Raw genomic sequence first — 22,047 nt, 5'->3', positions numbered from 1 at the left:
TATGTGACTGTAGGGGGACGTTCCATTTTGGTTATTTTATGGTCACATAAGAACGTTACAAAGAGAATATTTGGGAAATTAACAGAACGTTCCCACACGGGCCTCTGTTATTCATTTAATAACATTCCTGATATGAGTTTAGGGGGACGTTCCATTTTGGTTATTTTATGGTCGTTCGAGAACGTTACAAAGAGGACATTTGGGAAGTTAATAGAACGTCCTATAGTAATGGTCCCCTAAACATTCCCAGAACGTTCTGAATGTTCCCTGAAGGACCACCAAATAATGTTCCCCAAACCTTAAAAGAACTCCACATCGTGACCGTCTCTGAACATTTTGGGAATGTTACCAGGTTACAAGTTAGATGTTGATTATTTATATAAAATAATACATTTTTAAGTCACTGTTATGGAGGTGAGTGTTTGCATTAGATGGGCTCTTGATTCTTGACATATTATCTTTGAAGATTTTCTCTGGCTGCTTTAACTGTGTTTCCAAAATCAGTGAATGTTCTGAGAACGTAAAGTTTCTAGGGGGGAACAGCCTCTTATTACTGACCATGTGGCGATAGAAAAATATTAGATTCATATAACATTGTTATGTGCAATGATAGCTTAACATCACATGAAGGACATGCTTTTGAACAAAAAAGAATCATTTTCAAGATCCTATTTTCAGATTGTCAGAGTTTCAGCATCATTTGAGCTGAGGCATGATTTGTGTTTATTTTTTCAATAATCTTGTAAAGTATCCCAGAGCTCCTTGATTTCCTTCTCCTGCTCTCTTCTTGATGTTTTCCAGTGTTTTCACCTTTTCATGCTCATTTATTTCCCTCAGCTTCTCATCAGAAAATCAGTGTGCTGATGTGTGATCAGTGAATCAGTGTTTAGTGTGATCATCTCCACACTCCATTCACCACATTCATTTTCTCCATCTGCAATTCTTGTAGTTCTTCTTCCAGCTTCTTGACCACAAACACAGTCTGCAACACATCAAATAACACTTAATCCCTAAATGTACTCTCGTTATACAGTCCTTTGCAAAGCATGCTGAACTACAGATCCACAGGACTGCAAAAATGTAAAAAAAATAAAATAAAAAAATAGACAGTCAGTCACCGCCTATTTTTGGACATCACATGATTTGCAAAAAACCATTTGTTTTTAACAGGTTTCAGATGTGCAATTCCCACAGAAACAAATATAGGCCTAGATGATGTAAAACACAACATTATGCATCATCAGTGAACCTTTGGAATGATTTTAGGGGCCCACATGTCCAGGGGTCCCACTAAATTTCTGAATTTTATTTTTAAAAGAGTAAAGGACAAATGAAGGTTAAAGGAAATATGCAGAACGTTATTAATGCAGAACATTATTATTTCTCACATTTTGGAGACACATTATGAGTAATCAAGCAAATATTGCGACAGATTGTTATTTTAGGATATGAAATCATATTTTGGTTCCTCTTCTGTGTCTAAAACATGTTACTCAATATTAGCTTCTTGTTTTTTGAAGTATTGTTCTGAATATCAGAACAAAATCTCCATAATAGGAAGCTATTAATTTTTTTCTTGATACACATGATTAAGTGAAAAGTTATGAATAGTTTCAGTTCTGTTCATTATTCCAGTCTTACACAATTATGTGTGAACGGTATAGTTGTTTTTCTACAATGTGAAAAACAATATGAACTGCAAACATGTCAGTGCAAACCTGACACACTGTAAAACTTGAAAAAAGTAGGCTTACTTAAGAAATACTGCAGATAATTATAACCAGAAAGTGCATTTATAATGTGCATTATCTGCTTAATGAGAGTTGTCAATAATTTAACGTTAATGTTTTTTTTAATAATAACTGCTTTTAGGTGTGCAACAGAGAAAATCATTTAAATTTGTGACAGAGGTCTGTCTGCAGTCAACATAATAACAGAATTAGCTAAAATTTTTCTGCAAGATGTAACAATCACCAAATATACACTAAAACGGTGAATTTCACTAAATTAAACAAGTTCACTTTACTTAAAACTTTTAAAAAAATTAATTCAACTTAACAAATCTTGTAATGTGAACTCAAAAATGTATTATATTAAGCAGAACTCAATCTAAATATCTTAAACTTGAATGGTTTAAGTTACAGAAATTAATTTAATCTAGTAGCTTACGTTTATAAATAAATAAATACTATCAAATAAACACACAAACAATAATAAATACTTTAATTTATCTCATATTAAGTCTACATTAATCATTTTTTAAAGTAATTACATTTACTCATGTGAAAAAACTATCCCAGTGCGTTGCTGAGGCAACAAAAACCGCGCCATTTTCCCTCCTTCAGTCACAACAGGACGGGCTCGCGACGCGCAACGGTCAAGAAAAATAACAGGTAAGCATTTCGAACTACTTTATTCATATTTGTGGCACTTTTGAACGTTTTTTGTTTTATTCGCGTACCTATTTAGCTAAAGATTAACCAGCTCAGTAATACTAATTTGTTTAACGTTTGCTAGCAAACAATCGAGGCGCCAGGCCGCCAGCCAACACACTATCCAGGTTATCGACTGCAGGTGATATGCTGTGTTTTTTACACCCCAGTTTGTCTGTGGTAACTTAAGAAATATTGTTGTGCTTTCTCCCAGTCGGACTCAGATAACGCGACTTTTATGTTTGGAGACGGTCGGCAGACCATCTTCCACATCCCTCTCGCGCGGCGCCACAGAAACTACAGCAACCGGTAATGTAAACCACCCATTCCCTATATTACAATCATTAAGTTACAATCATTAAACTTTTTTTGTTAATAGTTATTTATGACCCGTTTCTTAAGTTTCATCTATATTCTTGTAATGCTAATTCGAGGATCGTTTATGATGGCTGTTTTGCTAACGTTAGTTAAAATTTAAGACTGTTATTTTCTCTAAACGTTTTCTAATTTGAAACTCATAATAACAATTTATGCTTTTGCAATGAATCTTTGCAGAGAAAAGACGTCGAAGGTTGGTGTGATATCAATAGACTACAATAATATAAGTAGAATTCACATTGAACAAATCGATGGGCTTTAGTATGTTACGAAATGCAAATTGTCACGTTATGAACCAGTGTTGCCAGATTGGAAATGTCCAATTATCGTACCAGAAGTTTAAAATGATCGTATTTGGAAGAAAATGATCGTACACGACTTTTTAGTATAGGTAAATGAACTAAATGAATAACTAATGATTTTTACAACGGAAAGAATCAATACTGAACTAACTTAAGCTAGACAGTCACACTATTTTAGCTGCTGTACAGCCAAAATTATGTTCCCTCTATCTCTGTAAAGCTATACTTTGACACAATCTGCATTGTAAAAAGAGCTGTATAAATAAAGGTGACATGACGAGTCAAACGTACAGAATACAGCTATTTATCTATTAGACCAGTGGTTCTTTGTATTTAATGATAATAACGAGCAAGAATGCAATTGTTCCCAAATATCCACATGGCTGCAAACATGACATTATTATACAACAGGTCAAAAAACAAAACGTAAATTTTAAACACAGTACTGTCAGTATTTAGTCTATTTTGCAATTAAATAATAGTTTTAACGAAAACCACAGCAGAACTACAAGACACATCTGTGTTTTGCAAACGATTCTGTGGCTTTGAACGAATCGAGAGAGTCAATGATTCAATGATTCATTCACAGCCACTTGCTTCGTTACTGAATAAATGACTTTGACTCACTCATAAAAACAGTGACTTGCTGCCACCTACTGATGGTTTTTAAAAGTTTTACTTAGTTTTACAATCGTTGCATATTTCTCTATTGAACATTTTTATATAAACTTTATTTATTTTATAAAGTTATTCATAAAGGTAAAAATATGGACAGGACAATCAATTTAGGGGGCAAATATTGTTCCTTAATGGTAAAGGTGTGACTGCAGTCGAAGTGGAAGAGAGGGGGTACGCAGAAGGATGGTAATCCCTTCAGGTGGTACTCCAAACTAAAAAGTTTGTGAACCACTGTATTAGACCAACAACTTTTTGACATGAACTGCAAATCACAATACATAAATAATTAGGCGTACCTTAGTGGAAAATAACTGACCTTAACTTGAGCTGGTGAGAGAGAGTCATTCTCCACAATGATTGGCCGAGAAGACGTAACATGAGATGAGATGGAACACGTGCCTAACAAAGTTCAAGTTCTCCTTACAATCATGACGTAGAGCAGTGTTTCTCAACTCCAGTCCTCGGGACCCACTGCTCTGCACATTTTGTATGTATCCCTTATTTAACACACCTGATTTAGATCATCAGCTCATTAGGAGAGTCTGCATGAACTGAATTGAGTGTGTCATATAAGAGAGACATACAAAATGTGCAGAGCAGTGGGTCCCGAGGACTGGAGTTGAGAACCACTGACGTAGAGGATCCACACATCTAGATCAATGAGCCGATTATTACGACCATCATTTGAAGTGTTGCAAAATACTTAAATTATCGTACATTATGGGATTTTCTCATTATTGATCGTACATCGTACAGAGGTCAAAATTAACGTACAAATACAATAATTATCGTGCGTCTGGCAACACTGTTATGAACAGTTGTTTAAATACATCTTTCTTAAATTTAAATTTTTGGATAAATTGCTAATTTTGCAAATGTAATGATGGCCAGAAATTTCTTGCAGCACAAATGGTAAGTTTTCTGAAGCAATACAATATTTGTTTTTGCAATTTATTAGAAAGAAATTTAAATCTAAACATATTGATCAATACATACACAGCCCACATGAAAAATAACACAAACCTCAACCAACATCAAGCGATATTGGTTCTTGCACACCACATGAATGGCATCATGACATCCAACAACTTAAATACATCCATAACAACTTAAATTTCACTCTGTTTGGTCATGTTGTATTGCTTTAGTGTTTCCCACAGGTTTGAAATATACTTGCGGTGGTGAAAATTCCTCCTAATATTACCCACAGCACAAAAATGGTCTATTACATGTGACAAACAAATAATGTGTGATTTTTAACAGTATTATTCTTTATTGAAATTAATTTTAATTACATGGCATACTATTACATTTAATTACATACTAATATTATGCATCATTATTCATTGTAAATTATGCAAAATTACAGCATTTTAATTGTTCTCCTTTTCCTATGTTCTCCTTGCTGTCATATAGTGTCTCTCTCAGTGAATGGGACACAGATTTTACTAGTAAAATGTATATAATGAATAATATATAAGTGTCAAATAATGTTCTTAGTCTTTCTTCCTGTGGGGAGACTACAATAATTTATTATGAATTAAATGGAAATCAAATTAAATACAATTTATTGTGTAACCAATATATCAATAATGCCCAGAAGAAGAAAAAACGTTTAATTATAAACAGCCTGAAATACACCAGGACTCTTATTTTGTAATGGCTACACAATTGCAGGCTGATACTTCAGATTCTTACAACCATCTAAAACATTTTATATAAAGGCCATAAAGTAGACATTGTAATAATTCATCAACTTGAGGTAATTAGCAATCGCTTGGCATAAATCTGTGTTTTTTTATTGATTGAGAATCACTTTGAAGCAGTCTGAAGAGCTGTTACGCGAGCCTGTAGAAAGCACATGTGACGCCTTGTGACTTTGCAACATGCAGCGCTCTTTGTGAAATATACATCTCTGGGTAAACAGTTCTGATGCACTCATAACAAGCAGGTACGAAACACTTAGGGCAAGGAGAGATTCTCCACTAGTTAATCGATCATGGATAGTTTTAGTATCTTGGGCGGATCCAAAAGTAGGATAAAAATAATAAAAGCATAAATGTGTCTCCAAATATTGGGTGGCCGTTAATATACCTGGGTCGGCCCGCCCAAGTAATGTCTATGTGTGAGAAGCACTGATACTCGTTAAGTATTAAAAGCTCTGGTTATAGCTAACTTTCTATGGAATATGGAAAGAAAAATTATCTTTCGTGTTATATTTTCACTGGCACTTATCCTGAAGTTACCTTGGGTTTGTATAAAGGTGTCAAGTCATTGCTAATACTGGGTTGCAGTGATTGAAAGTTGTCTTATCATGAATCATAAAAATAAACTGCCTATAAATGTTGCTTAATTGTGAGTTAAAGTATCTTAATTTTGTGTTTTGTCTTCAAGGACCACATTTTTTGGGCTTTGATGTCATTTGAACTACGATCCTGGTGAGTCTATCTGAAAAGAAGAGTCTGACGATGTTTTTAAGACACAAGGTAGGACACATGTCAAAACAACATATTTATTTTTTCACACGGATGTGAAAAAAATATAAAACACTACTTTCTTGTGTCTTGCTTGTTCAGTGTGCAGTGGAGTGTATAGGAGTTTGTCATAGCACTCACACATACATGTACTGTATGTGCACAAATACACTGTATCATTACCTGTTTGAATAATAACTGAACTGATTTAACACTGAACTGACTTGAGCTGTATAATGACACCACTGGCTTGTTAGAGCTGCTCTACAGCAGAATTTGAATTTGTTACTATTGTGAAGACACATATAAAGCAATCTGTATTGTATAAAGCGCTATTGAAATAGAGGTGACTTGACTTGAATGCATATTCAGTATACAAAATAAACAGAATTGCAAGGGTGAAAAATGTATTTTCAATTATCAAATTAGGTATTTTTACACTTTAAACAGAAATGCATGGGAGTAAAAATTATTTCTGTCTCAAAACATTGAGTTTTGATTTCTAAGTGAACAAATTATGTAAATGTTTTCACACATGATCGGTAGGTGAATTGTTATTGGTAATTGGTAAATGAGTATGGTATTTACACTAATTTATCGTAGAGAACTGTTGAGCATTTCGCAAAAAGTTACAAACTGAGTGTAAATCATATAATGTTCCTGCAGTTTTGCATACTTGGTCTGAAGATTAGGTACATGAGTAAATGGATTCACTGAGTGGGCCTCAAGTACCACTTTTTTAGTTTGTAAGTAATTTTAAAAACTGCGTTTACATGTTTATCAGAGCCATTTGTTGGTTGGTAACAACATTGGTAATGTTTAAGTGAAAGTGCCTTAGCAATAGAAAAACTGTAATATTGATTCCTGCATTGTTACTGTAGTATTTCACAGTTGAATGAACACAAAATTCTGCGACAAAATCAACTTTATTTATTGATATAAGCATAAGTGAAAGCATTTCATATTCTCTCAGTCTGCATATTTTCATTCATATGACAACTTTTTATAACAATTTCAAAGACGGCAATATTTCAATAAAGCAATAAACAAGTGAGCCCCAAAAATGTCATAGAAGATGAACAGCAGAATCCAGATGGGATTCAGGGACTCAACATTTTCTCACATCAGCCTCTAGGCGGCCGTACTTAATAATACAATTGCAAACAGTCTTTAAACTGCCTCTTACACATGAACATAATTTTCAGAAAATTTGTTTCAATTTGTTGCTTTTACAGTATCACTGCTATATTTTCTATATTTTACTGCTATAGTATCTTAGTGTAAACTTGATGATGCTGTCAGTTTTCCTGCATTCCAGTACTGAATCTGTATTTCAGGAAAATAATCAATATTGTATTTTACATCAGTTAATATAGCAGATGCTGTTATTACAAAGCTACTTACAATTGAAAAAAATGCAAACATTTGATTATATAATAATGTGGGTTTCAAAATTACAATTACAATCATATCAACATCATCTGAAGGACATTTTGTAAGAAGCAGAAACATTTTCGGGATCCTGTCTTTAGAGTTCTGTCTGTAGAGTTCTTTAATCATCACAATCTTGTAATGTATACCAGTACTCCTACTTTTTTTCTCCTGCTCTCTTTTTGATGTTTTCCAGTGTTTCTGCTTTTTCAGGTTCATTTATTTCCTTCAGCTTCTCAATCAGAAAATCAATGTGCTGAAGAGTGAGTAGAGAATCAGTGTTGAGAGCGATCATTTCCAGAGTTTCCACATGGTCAAAAGCTTCAATCACCAGCTTTATTTTCTCTTTCTTTAATTCTTGCAGTTCTTTTTCCAGATTCATGACCACCAAAGAATCAATCTTACATTTCTTTTTTAATTGTTCTTGAGTTTGTTTCAGCTCATTTTGCTTTAGTTTCACCAATTGAACATGTGATCGTAAATTGGAGATATTTGCCTCCAACTGCTTCCGTTTCAGCAAAACATCTTGAGTCATTTTGAGGGGTTTTGGTTTCATATTGTCAAGAAACTTGAACAAACTTGCCATACCTCTAAAACTGAGATTCCATGATTGAGCCAGCCACTGTACATCATCTTCATCAGCCTCTTCTGATTGACAGTTGTCAAACAGGAAAAACACTGGCTGATTCTCATCATTCACTGCACACTTGATTTTATTCTTTTCAACAGCCGTCAGGACATTTTTAGGGATAGCTCCACGTGAGTGTGTGAAGAGCAGGACAATGTTTTCAGCAATATCTCTTCCGAATAAAGACTGAACAGCATCAAATATGTATATTTGTCTGTCAGAGAGTCGATTCTGAGTTGCTTTAATCACCAGACACACTGCATCTATTTCCTGAATTCCTTCTTCAGATGTACTTAAACTAAGCAAACTCTCAGCGATCTCTTTATCATTCTGAATATCACATGTGTTTCCATATCCTGGAGTGTCGATGATTGTTAAATGGATTGGACTCTCTTGTAGATAAAACTCATAAACAGTGATGTTGGAGGTCTGACTGTGATGTTGTGTTCGGTTACTCTGATCATCTGTGATCTCAAACCAAACCTTGTCTTCTCTCTGAACACCCAACATGTAGTTGATCATCACATTGATCAGGGTTGTTTTTCCTGTTCCTGTTTCTCCCACCATAAGAATAGTTTTATTGGGTTTGTTTGTGTCTCTCTCTCTGAAGGTCATTTTTTTATACAGTTTAGATTGATTCAAATTGACTGAACTTGTTTGTAGACTGTATCGAGCAGGATTTCCATCTTCAATTAAAATGCTTTTCTTAATGAGATCATTTATGTTCTGTAACGAGAAGCATAACTCAACAGTAAAGATGGTCATGCATAAATGTTGTACAATGTTAGGCCTATAGTTTGAAATAATCATCAAATTGTAAAATGTGCACCAACATTGTATAATAAAAACCTTTTATCTTGTTACCGAGCAACCTTGTAAATCAGAATCAGTGATTGTGTTTGAGGGTACAATTCATGTGAAAGGGCCTCAAGATTAGAATAACAGTGTTTAATGGTGTAAGAATAAACTCTATAGCTGATAATTCATGAATGAGCATCATACCTTTGTAATGATTGTGGTGACATCAGATTCAGTGATGTAGTTGAGTTTTCTCACTGCTGCACATTTAATATTGTACTCAGTATCTGGTCTGAGATCAGTCAGAGTAACTGTATTCTGGTTCTTTGACACAGTTTGAGATCTCCAGTCTTCCTCTTCCTTCATTTTGTACAGTAGTTTGAGCTCCTCTGTAGCAGGACACGGTGGAGACACTTTCAGAACAACTTGCCTATGTCTGACCTGTTGGACTGTGATTGGACAGTCTGGTTTTGGTGGAGAAGTGAAGTAAACAGCTTCATTAGATCCATTTGTATACAGAAGAATGCAGGAACCTGGATGCTTTTCATGGTCTTTTATGGAAACCATAAATTTAGTGCTTTCACTCCTACATGACACCATCAGCTCTTTAAATGTTTTCAGATGTTCTCTCATTTTCTCCCTGATTCTTTCAGTAAGCCATGATTGGGACGCCACACCAGATTTCTTCTGTGGATTTCCCATCATTCGAGGATTCATGTAATTTTCTTGTTCATTAAGAAACTCATCCATCTGCTCCAGAGAACTGAAAGTGTAACAAAACACGTTCTCCACCTGAATATCTGACAGATATGAGTCCAAACTTCTGTTCACTTCGGCTCCAAAGTCCATTAACTGTCGAAGAAACTCATTAACAGTGTTCAATTCTTTTTCTTTCACTGTGATCCACTCTTTCAGACTCTTTTCATTGAATGGAGACTCATCATGAGCTTGTAGAAGATCCTTCAGAGCACAAGACTCTTTTTCACAATCTTTAACTGACTGGATCACAGATTTGATTCGGTCACTGAATTCTTGTCGGTACATTTGGCAGTTTTGCTGCATATTTTGTATTTTCTTATGAAGTGTACTAAACATTGTTTCCCTGGTGTTTTCCAGAAGTTCACTGCACTTGTTTTCAGTCCAGATTAGATTTTTGATAGCAGACTCTTTTGCCTTGATGAGATTCTGGTTTATGACTGTGAGACGCGTCACATCACTGTCTACGGTGTAGTTGAGTTTTCCCACTGCTGCACATTTAATATTGTACTCAGTATCTGGTCTGAGATCAGTCAGAGTAACTGTATTCTGGTTCTTTGACACAGTTTGAGATCTCCAGTCTTCCTCTTCCTTCATTTTGTACAGTAGTTTGAGCTCCTCTGTAGCAGGACACGGTGGAGACACTTTCAGAACCACTTGAGTACATCTGACATCTTCAATGATTGGACAGTCTGGTTTTGATGGAGGAGTGAAGCAAACAGCTTCATTAGATTCATTTTCATACAGCAGTATGCAGGAACCTGGATTATTTTTAATTTCTTTTGATGCAACAATGAATTTGGCTGATGTGCAATCATTTACATCAATCAAGTTTTTAAAAACCTTCAAGTTGTTCCTCATTGTTTTTTGAATGTCAGGTGTAAGCCAAGTCTTATTTTCTTCATTTTTTCCTGTTGTTGAAGGAGTCAGGAAGGCCTTTTGTTTAGAAAGCAGCAGATCTGGCCAGTCCAATGATGTGAAAGTGTAGCTGACCAAATGTTTAACTTCCAGATTCATCAAATTTTTATTGAGGTTGATTTCTACCATTGCTCCTGAGTCATTCAGTTGTGTGAGCAATGTTTTAATGATGTCAGATTCTTCCTCTTTCTCTTTCAGCCATTGTTCAAGAGCGCTTCTTTCAAATGGAGATTCCACATGATAATTTAGAAGATCGATCAATGCTGAATCCTCTATAAATTTTCCACGGATCTTTGGTAAGAGAGAGCCAAGTTTATCCACAAGACTCAGCCTGAACTGGTAGCAGTTTTTCTTCATGTCATTGATTTTGTCATGAAATGCAGTAAATGTCGAAGCAGGTGTGTCTCTCAGAAGATCACTGCATTTCATCTCAGTTGTACTTAAACTCTCAATAACAGATTCAATGTCTGTGCTTAAACCTGTGCTGATTTCATGTTGAAATTTTACAACTCTTGAGAAAAGTTTGTCCAAAGGATAAAGCCAAACTCTCAGTGGAACCGCAAGCTCTTTTTTTTCCCCCAGCAGTTTTGGAAGATCTTCAAAAACCTTCATGGCATCTTCAAAAGAGGTCGGGTTACATGGTAGCTGGAAGTCGCCATAAAATTTACAACTGAATTTTTGGGCAACAGTCTTCTGATTGTCATTCAGATTAATGTTTGCTCCAACTGAAATACCTTTTAGCAGCTCGAATGCAGCTTTTACTTCTCCTGCTAACACTCTTTTGTCTTCATCTGAAGAAACTTCTCTATCAAAAACAAAGCAGGCATCTGCTCCGTACAGCACTGCTGTCACTACATGTGTGGCTACATCATTCTCATAGTGAGCCATGTCTCCAGAAGCAAAGTGGTTTATGATCAGCTCTTCAAACTTAGTGGTTGTATGATAATGTAATGTCAGTCTCTGTTGATTGAAAGATGTCTTGGTGTCCTTGAGATAATTGGCAGCTCCACTTACATCGATGAGTCCACCAAAAAGACTCAGTTTCAGACAACCACCAATATTCAGCAATCTAGATTTTTCTTTAATTGAGTCTAAAGATGTGACTTTGAAATCTGTATTAATTTGGGGTTTAGTGATTATGTTCTGCTGAAGCTGTTTTTTACTCCAAAGTCTGATTCCTGTAATGGAGAAAAATTTATAAGCTGTCTAAATGCTTTATTCATTATTTAAACGGCTGATTAATCAGCACTTTACACAGCACAACCTTTTTCTCCCAACAGCACACCACCACATTATTTTTTGTTTCTTGCCCCCAGTGACCATTCTCTTTAATTTATGTTTATATTTATTTACATAAATGTCAGGTGAATCAATAAATATAAGACACAACTGTAGATTTTCACATTAATGCCATATCATAATGCAGAGCTACCAATAAGCTTAAATAATTCAAAAACCATAGTTATAAAAAAAAGAGTAAAAAGAGAATACTAGACATGTCTGTGTGATTGCATCTGGACCAGGAAGCTATAAAGCACACCCAGACCTAACATTTTCAGCTTCTAATAGGCCAAGGTGTTCCCTTTTAATAGGCTGAGATGTTCCCTTTCGAGGGAACTTGCATTGTATCATTGTCATTGATGCTTTAGGAACCAGAATACCCAAATTGCCAGACTTCCAAATGTCTGTCTGTGTGAATCACTGTGAGCACACTAAAGCCGCGTACACACTTAATGATTGTAAGGCCGATTATGAATGTAAATTGATACTTATGACTGATCACGCTCAAACACGTCCAGTCAGAGCCAGTTGCGTTCAGTCTGCGATTACAGTCCATGTTTAAATTCCATGTGTAAATATATAAATCTGCTTCAGTCGCAGGAAACGATCGCAGTGTGTTGAGCACAGTCTTAGAATGTTTTAGCTAGTCGTTAAATGTGTGCCAGGCTTAAGAAGAAATCACCTGTGAACCTGGTGTAGCACGCATGTCCAAGTAGAATCTCTCACAATGCACACAGTCAGCCCCCTCAAGTGCTGACCATGCATGGTCCGCTCCCAAATAAATTACGCACAAATCATGTGTATCCCCACCTGTGATGTAGTGAGGGCAGGGAGAAACACACAATTTAAATGTCTTTGCTTGCCATATCTTCATGACAAACAGCACTCAATAAAACAAACAATTTCACACAGAGCGGTTGCTGAGGCACAGGGGCTGACACTGTTTGGTCTGGGTGTGCTTTATAGCTTCCTGGACTTGATGTCACCTGTAACGTTCTGTCATGCCATTGGACTGATTTCACACACATGCTTCAGACGCAATTACACAGAGGCATTCCTGGAATCTCATATCATGTTTGGTAAAAATAGTGTTATATTTTCTATGGGGATTTAAAGGCCATAAGATCTGAATGAATCCTGAGAAATATTTCTAAATTTTAGGGCTGTAATACACTGAACAAAATTATAAATGCAACACTTTTGTTTTTGCCCCCATTTTTCATGATCTGAACTCAAAGATCTAAGACTTATTCTATGTACACAAAAGGCAATATTTCTCTCAAATATTGTGCACAAATCTGTCTAAATCTTTGTTTGTGAGCACTTCACCTTTGCCGATCCATCCACCTTGTAGGATTATTCCCGAACAAAGCTCACCAAATTACCACAAACTCCACATTCCAAAGATCAAAGAGTCAACTCATTCCCTTACTGAACCATTTGTGAGCCATAAAGTTGGATCTGGAAACTAAAATGGCTGATCGAAGATGGCCCCTCAATGTCTGCTTAATTACAAATGCATTTGATTGTAGTAACAGAGCAAAAGATCAAAGAGACTCTCTTTTGCTGTGTTGACTTTAAGAAAACAGATGGATCAGCAAACACCAAGGTGTAAATTCACGGTTATCAGAAAACTTGGCCCTGCGACACATCTTGAGGTGAAGATCACAGCAGGGCACCATGGGAATCACCCACAAGAAACTTTCCCTCTGCCCAGCTTTGCATTTCAAAAGACATTCCAAAGTTTCAGAGACAATTTAGAAAAATACTGCCAGAGATATGAACTTATCACCAAAAGCAGTCTCTAACATATCATATGTATTAAGCATGTTTTATTTTGTTCATGGAATGTACGTAATTCTTTCTGTGTGTTTTAAATATTGATTACTGGTAAATTTGAAGAAAATCTACCTCAATTACAGAAAGTGTGTACTGTTTGGTATGGTTGTGATGGATGAATGCTTTCCAGTATTTTGATGCAAAATTGATTTATGTAAGATGTATGACTTTTGAACCAGCAAAATTAACTTCTCAAAGTTCTGACCAAAATCCCTAAGTTTGAGAACAAAGGACTGTAAGGACAGTATGCTAATTGCATACAAGGACAGGAGAACTGGGCGTGGGACCCCGCCCAAAACAGGACCTGATTGGCTAAAACAATCGGAAAGGCGGAACCAACAAACCGTTCAAAACTCAATACCGCGCATTGTGAATGTGCTTGCTTGCTTTTTGCTTTTTTGCTTTTTGCTTTCGGCTTTTGCACTTCGTCTTGGCATTCGCTGAGGCGGCGGACCGAACATCGTCCTGCCTGCAAGCCAAACCATTTCAAGACTCACTCAAACCCCTGCAAGAAACTTCGTTGAATTTCGCAGCTGAGGACTCACCAAAAGTCCTTTGTTCCAGCAACTCCTTGAGACGCAGAGAGACAGTCACGCAGCAACGCGTAAACCCTGCTATCCAAAGAAGACTCCATTTTCTGCAAAGCCAACTTCTTCCCCACGGACGTCGTCCTTCAGAACTCTTGACCGAGCCACGCGCTTCCTTCAACTCCGTCACGAAGGGAACACGCGCTTAAAGGAGCAGCCAACGCAAGTAACACAGGTCTCCTAATTTTGCTGAGCTGGTGCAATTTTATTAAGCAAATGAAACTATGGTTGAATTGCTAGTGTATTAATTCTCTCAGGTTACGGTCAGAGAAACTTGTTAAAAGCTAAACAACTGGGGAATCCATTCACCTCCAAACAATAACCTCACCATTTCCCTGTAACTGAATGAATGAATGTGTGTGTGTGTGTGTGTGTGTGTGTGTGTGTGAGTATATGTTTTTCGTTAGATTAGTTTGTGCGTAGTAGATTTAGTTCAATAAAGTCTTGTTTGATTTCCATACATACAGTGTCTTGTGCTGTGCTTACCAAATTGCTGTCTTAAACAAAGATCATGCTACTTGCTCATAATCATAATCATAATTATTAATCATAACAAAATATTATTACTGTTGGCCACAGAATAATAATTTTGTCCAGAATTGGTAAAAATACTGTAACCTCAATTTTTCGGTGGACGAATAATTGATAAAGTGTTAAATATTGACTCTGAATCATTCACGGTGAATCCGGTTCTTATTAAATGTAATTTAATTACATTTTGATTCGATATTTGGGTTTAATTCCTACAACCTCACAGGTGTGGCATATCAAGATTCTGATTAGACAGCATGATTATTGCAGAGGTGTACCTTAGGCTGGCCACAATAAATGGCCACTCTAAAATGTGCAGTTTTATCACACACCACAGTGCCACAGATGTCAGAAGTTTTGAGGGAGCGTGCTGATTGCAGAAATGTCCACCAGAGCTGTTGTCCATGAATTGAATGTTCATTTCTCTACCATAAGCTGTCTCCAAAGGCGTTTCAGAGAATTTGGCAGTACATCCAATTGGCCTCACAACCGCAGACACGTGTAACCACACCAGCCCAGGACCTCCACATCCAGCATCTTCACCTTCAAGATCATCTGAGACCAGCCACCTGGACAGCTGCTGCAACAATCGGTTTGCATAACCAAAGAATTTCTGCACAAACTGTCAGAAACCGTCGTAACAAAGAAACAACACAACCATACATAAAGCAAACATAAGAACGGACAAGGAGTGCAGGGAAGGGAGTCCATTTAAAGGCAGTGATAACGATGAGGTCCAGGTGCGAAGAATCCGTGGTGATGGGGAGTTGATTAGGAAGTTTGTGCAGGGGAGGCAACCGGGGAGGCAACCGGGGAGGCAACCGGGGAGGGGGGGTGGGTGCCCTGGAGACCTACACGTAGGTGAGGGCGGTGCAGGCAGGTACGGAGGTCTCCAGGGCGGATCTAGGACATCGGGAAGCCCTGGCGGGTCCGGAGACTCAGGCGGCCATGGCGGGTCAGAGGCAGTGGGTGGCCATAACGGGTCAGGAGCCCCAGCGACGAGTTCCCCACCCAAAAAAAAATTCTTGGGGGATTCAGTGGGGGCAGGAAGGGATACGTGGGCTGGAATGTGTTGGTGGGCTGGAGCTGGCTCGTGGAAGGCTGGAGCTGGCTCGTGGAAGGCTGGAGCTGGCTCGTGGAAGGCTGGAGCGGGCTCATGGGCTGCTGGAGCAGACTCGTGGGCAACTGGAGCTACTGGCTCCGCACAAAAGTCTAAGAGCCAATCGTCCTCTCTTGGTGAGGGCTCAGGCTTGGTGGCAGGCTTCACTGGAGGCTCTGGTGAGGCAGCGGCCATTTTCTTAGACCGTCTGGGTCTCGTGGTGGCTCTCCTCTTGGGCGGTCTGGGCTTTGGGTCAGGCAGGACCACAGGGGAATACCCACTGGAGGGGTATATGGAGGAAACAGGTGGTTGGCGAACTGGCCAGGCCGCTTGTCTTTCTGAGGGGACCGGACGAGGAGTATACGATTCTTTTTGAACCTCTTCAATTTCAAAATCAGAACCATTTAGAAAGAGAATCAGATTAATATACTCGACTAGGGAAAAGAAACATGCAGGTGCAATATAGCGAATCGTGTCCTCGTCCAAGCCCTTCAGAAAACAGGAGTTAAGTGGAGCATCTGGCCAGTTCACCAAGCAAGAAAGCTCAGAGAATTCCTCCACGTACCTCTTCAGTGGGCGACCGTCCTGCCTAAGAGTCCACAGACGGTCCACCGCTGAGACCTTGGTTCTGCGGATCGTTGGAGGGATTGGGACTAGAAATATCCCCATCTCTTTGCTGAAGTTCTCACTGTATTGGTCCGTTCTTCTGTTGTAGTAGGTTGTAGTAGTGAATGCACGGGAACTTCAACACAACCATTCATAAAGCAAACATAAGAACAGACAAGGAGTACAGGGAAGTGAGTCCATTTAAAGGCAGTGATAACGATGAGGTCCAGGTGCGAGGAATCCGTGGTAATGGGGAGTTGATTAGGAAGTGCATGCAGGTGTGTGACAGGGTGGATGATGGAAGATGGAGTCTGGGACAGAAAGGAGCTGTGACAGCGTGTTCCAGTTCCTGCCAATATCCATCAACTTTGCACAGCCATTGAAGAGGAACGGGCCAACATTCAACAGGCCACAATCAACAACCTGATCAACTCTATGAGAAGGAGATGGGTTGCACTGTGTGAGCAAACTGTGGTCACACCAGACTGGTTTTTGGACCCCCCACCAATAAAGTAAAACTGCACATTTTAGAGTGGCCTTTTATTGTGGCCAGCCTAAGGCACCTGTGCAATAATCATGCTGTCTAATCAGCATCTTGATATGTCACACCTGTGAGGTGGATGGATTATGTCGGCAAAGGAGAAGTGCTCACTAACACAGATTGACAGATTTGTGCACAATATTTGACAGAAATAGGCATTTTGTGTACATAGAAAAAAACTTAGATCTTTGAGTTCAGCTCATGAAAAATGGGGGCAAAAGTGTTGCATTTGTAATTTTGTTCAGTGTAGATTCATATTGCCATGATTAAGTACACCTTTATATTGTTTTATTTTACTCCATTTATTTGTGTGCCTTTAAAACATTCAAGGCTTCACAGATTTGGGTCAACAGCCCGTTCATCACCTGGTACGATTTTCTCTCTCCTGCAGTCATACAGCATCCCCAGCTGGAAGGGTCTCCCTAGAGCTGCAGTCTCTATGGAATTCACTCCAACTGGATCCATGCTAGACAAAACACAGAAAAGAAGAAATCAACCAATTAAGTTATTGATAGAGGTTTGACCATTTTTTTAAAGATATTCATAGTTGTCATTCAATTTGGAACTTGGTTCTGAAATTTGAGCTTTAGCGCTGTCTGACGAAAATAGTGCACTGCCTTGAAGATCTGCACATTTTAATTAAGGTTTGTATCGTATTCTAAGGATTATACTTTCTGCAATTAATTCATTCCAAATTCTGCTTATTTTTGTTTCGTTAAACAAAGTGTGAATTTAAAGCATAATGTACATGAGGCATGATTGAATGGTTTCTCTAACAGACAAATGAACAAAACATCAAATACAGACTCAATTTAATGTTTATTATAATGTAATCTTACCTTTTTGAAGACATTTGTGTATCTTTTGTGACTGGTTGATCGCATGGGGAGTATTTCAGCTTACAAAGCAATGTGTTGCTAGATAAAATTCAAAATAAATAATTATAAATTATTATATTATTTTTATATCCTCTGTATCATTGTGCATTTTCACTATCAGGCCAGCGTAATCAGCAGGGTAGGACCAACAACAGCGAGGCCAGAATTACTGTGTTTTCACTGTCAGTGCGAAAGTCCCACAGTGCAAACTATTTTTAATTGATCAACTGCACAAAACAATTAACCTGTGTTGGTCCAAAAATGCACACGTAAAGTTTATCGTGTTTTTGTCTCGTGAATTAACACGTTCAGATGAGTTTAAAAGCGGAAGAAGAGGTGAAAATCGGGACTCGAGAGCTGTTATCTGTGCACACAGCCTCATCATTTGGATATTGCTGGATACTGGCAGCAACATCTTGCTATCTTGGTACTCCAGTTGCTCCCTTGAGAACCAGACCAAAAATGTTATGTGCACCCCTGAGAAATATATATATTTTCCATCATCTTTTGTGTATTTGAACCCTTTCCAGCAGTGACTGTATGATTTTGAGATCCGTCTTTTCACACTGAGGACAACTGAGGGACTCAAACACAACTATTAAAAAAGGTTCAAACATTCACTGATGCTCCAGAAGGAAACATTATGCATTAAGAACTGGGGGTGAAAACCTTTTGAATTTGAAGATCAAGTAATATTGCCCTTACTTTGTCTTCTAGCAAACATTTAAGTGTCTTAACAAAATAAGAAAAAATTAAACATCTTTATGCTGTTCGAAGGTTTTCATCCCCCCACTCTTAATGCATTGTGTTTCCTTCTGAAGCATCAGTGAATGTTTGAACCTTTATTTAATAGTTGTGTTTGAGTCCCTCACTTGTCTTCAGTGTGAAAACATGGATCTCAAAATCATACAGTCACTGCTGGAAAGGGTTCAAATATGGAAATCTGAAGAATTTTCGGGATCTAGAGGATTTTTCTGAAGAATATTGGGCAGTTTAACTGCTCAAAACAAACAAGGGACTCATGAACAACCATAACAAAACAAAAAGTCGTAGATCCAGTTAAAGGTGGTAAAGAGGATGTTTTGTTTTATACATTTTTGCAATATTACTTGAAACTGTGTTTACTAAGTGATAAAAGACTATTTATTAGGTGCACTGAAAGGAATATTATTAATATACATCATCTGTGCACGAGGTAGGGCCTTAAAAACATCAGCCAATCGTTTACGCGATCATCGCGTAAACGATTGGCCCTCTGGCTTGTCAATCACTGCCATTGTGAGAGACATGCGCGGATTGGCCCTCTGGCTTGTCTATCACTGCCATGACGTTCCTTGTGAGAGACGCGCGGCTGCGCGCTCTATAGTAACTTTCCACACTATATGCGCCGCATGCAATGTTTTTGTCAGGAGACAGGAGTAACAACTGCAGATTATTAGGTGAGTCCGACATAATGAATCCACTATGTGTGCGCGGCTTAACGATTGTAAGGCCGATTATGAATGTAAATTGATACTTAGGACTGATCGCGCCCAAACACGTCCAGTCAGAGCCAGTTGCGTTCAGTCTGCGATTACAGTCGGTGTTCAAATTCCATGTGAAAGTATATAAATCTGCTTCAGGAGCAGGAAACTATCGCTGTATGTTGAGCTCAGTCAGAATGTTTTAGCTAGTCATAAAATGTATCATTTCAAACGCTCATTTCAAAAACTCAGTTGACGAAAACATCCTCTGTACCACCTTTAACCACACACAGTATTGAGAATCAAGGGTTAACATACTTTTGAGTGGGTCGTTTTTATAAATTCAGCAAATTTTTTTTGTTTTTTTTTTTTTGTCTTGTGGACCGTATTTAAACCTTATGTAAAATATCTTACTCAGGACAGTACTAAATAAAAGAAATAATGTGCATATTGTGTAATCCCTCTTATTTTCAGAGGTTCTGCAAATGGTTCACAAATGTTCAAGCAGCACTAATATATATATATATCAGCTGGACAGAACATTTATCTCAAAGCCGTATTGACAACACCCATGCCTTTTGCACTGATGTGTCACAATGATTTTAATATTGGATATGGTGCGAAAAATGACATTACTCAGCACATTAAATCACAATGGCACAATCACGCAGCGGAGGCACAGAAAGGCACACTGGCCATTTCGGCCTTCAAAGTAATGTTAATGTACAATGTTAAATACATGAAATACATATGTTGTTGTTACATGTTAAAAAGAAACACAAGTCCTGTTATTATCTTAATGTTAATAATTAAAAATAATTATAATTGTATTTTGCCTGCCTCTGCCATCCCATTCCCAGGCACACTGACAGATGAAACATTCAAATAAATTCACGATTATGTCAATATGTGATTTGTCTGTGTTCATCAAGCAATATGCTATTTTTTATGAGTAACGTATAAGAATAAATTGCATCGCACATATATTTCTGCCTCAGTCTGTGATCAGAATCAACTTCAGTTCGTAATTGTATGATATTTAAAACACTCTTTGGTGAGTTTTGAGCTGAGAAAAAGGTTTAAAATTTTTAAAATTAGCTGATTGATATGAAAAAGGGAAATCCTGTCCTCTTATCGTGCATAAAATAGTATGTCTTTCATTACTTTTTAATGGGTGGATTTCAACAGTAATCAGGCAATAAATAAAGTGCATCTACTTACTGTTTTTATGGTCCTTCCAGTTCCAGACAACCTTAAACACTGGCAGGCGAATAGATCAACAGTTGTATTTATAGGAGACATGTGAGGACACATATAAGGGGAAACCCTTATGGTCATGTGATTTATAAAAAATATGCAGCTTAATGACATTTGAAGAACAACTGAATTCCTTTCCGATTGAACACTCAGAATCGATTGATTACAATCTTTGTGCTTCTGAAATTGTAACTGTGCTTGTGTATCAGCAAGTACCTTTCACTGATATATATCTGTAGTAGAATCAAGCAGAATCACTCCTAAACCAAAGCATGTGTTGCAAAATGACCCTCTAAAATGATCTCTACATGCTAGTTGCACATTTTGAACCTCTAACAGTGTCTAAAAACAAGACTAAAACCGATGTCATATAAAAACAAATGAACAATACATAGTCTATAAACAAGAAATGTGGTATAAAGCAGGACAGAATCCATATAATGTAAATCATCAGAGGCCAGAGATTCTTTGCACTGGACTAGAGCAACAAAACCTTCGTCTGTGGAATGTAAAGAATTCAACTTCACTAAACTCAACTTATAGATCAACTTGAAAATATATATATTTTTTTTATCTAAAATGCAGAATAAAACTGTAAGCTGTCTTGCACTCAACTGCGCATCATGACTGAAGTGAAACAAGCTTAATGCAAAAGCATGGTAGTGCATTTATCTGTCAAGCTATCAGAAATGGCTGTCGCACAAATGGTTTGCCAGAGCGAAGCACATCTGTTGACAAGCACAGGTTAATTCTTACACTTTAATAGCAATTTATAGCTCTTAGCTTAGTAAATCAGGCTGTGACTATGAGTAATGATTGCCTCAAAATGTATGCAGGTTTGAGGGACTCGCAGGTAATTTTGACCCTAAATTAATTAGTTAATTATTTTAAAAAATATATCAGGTGACCATCTGAGTAGTATACAACATTGAAAGGGTTAGTTCTGTCATTCTGTCTGAATTAATTTGAATAAATGAATTAATTTAACATTTTTACAAATATTGATTATTATTATTTTTTGTATTTCTTAATATATATATATATATATATATATATATATATATATATATCTTATATTCTTAATATAAGATATCTAAATGAAGTATGACTTCAGCCACAGCCTTAGATTAAATCAACTGAAGATAAAAGACATTAAATCTCTCAAGATCT

The 22,047-nt window shown here is 37.3% G+C and overlaps 1 protein-coding gene and 1 long non-coding RNA gene across 2 annotated transcripts; one reads left to right on the top strand and one right to left on the bottom strand.

Moving 5' to 3' along the window:
• The first annotated feature begins 2,307 nt into the window (after positions 1-2,307).
• LOC125257894 lies at positions 2,308-11,091 on the top strand. The gene is made up of 4 exons (XR_007182469.1): positions 2,308-2,393; positions 2,647-2,741; positions 6,185-6,276; positions 10,994-11,091. It is a non-coding gene; the product is annotated as an uncharacterized LOC125257894 (long non-coding RNA).
• Positions 6,827-21,667, bottom strand: LOC125257819. Its single transcript, XM_048174561.1, has 5 exons — positions 20,842-21,667; positions 18,119-18,196; positions 17,645-17,745; positions 9,326-11,973; positions 6,827-9,049 (listed from the first exon to the last, which is right to left on the bottom strand). The coding sequence occupies exons 2-5, from the start codon at positions 18,130-18,132 to the stop codon at positions 7,853-7,855; spliced, it is 3,960 nt and encodes a 1,319-aa protein (XP_048030518.1). The 5' UTR covers positions 18,133-18,196; positions 20,842-21,667; the 3' UTR covers positions 6,827-7,852.
• Between the last annotated feature and the right edge of the window lie 380 nt (positions 21,668-22,047).

Source organism: Megalobrama amblycephala, linkage group LG22 (assembly GCF_018812025.1).
Source record: "Megalobrama amblycephala isolate DHTTF-2021 linkage group LG22, ASM1881202v1, whole genome shotgun sequence".
Lineage (NCBI taxonomy): Eukaryota > Metazoa > Chordata > Actinopteri > Cypriniformes > Xenocyprididae > Megalobrama > Megalobrama amblycephala.
This window is presented reverse-complemented; position numbering and strand designations above follow the sequence as displayed.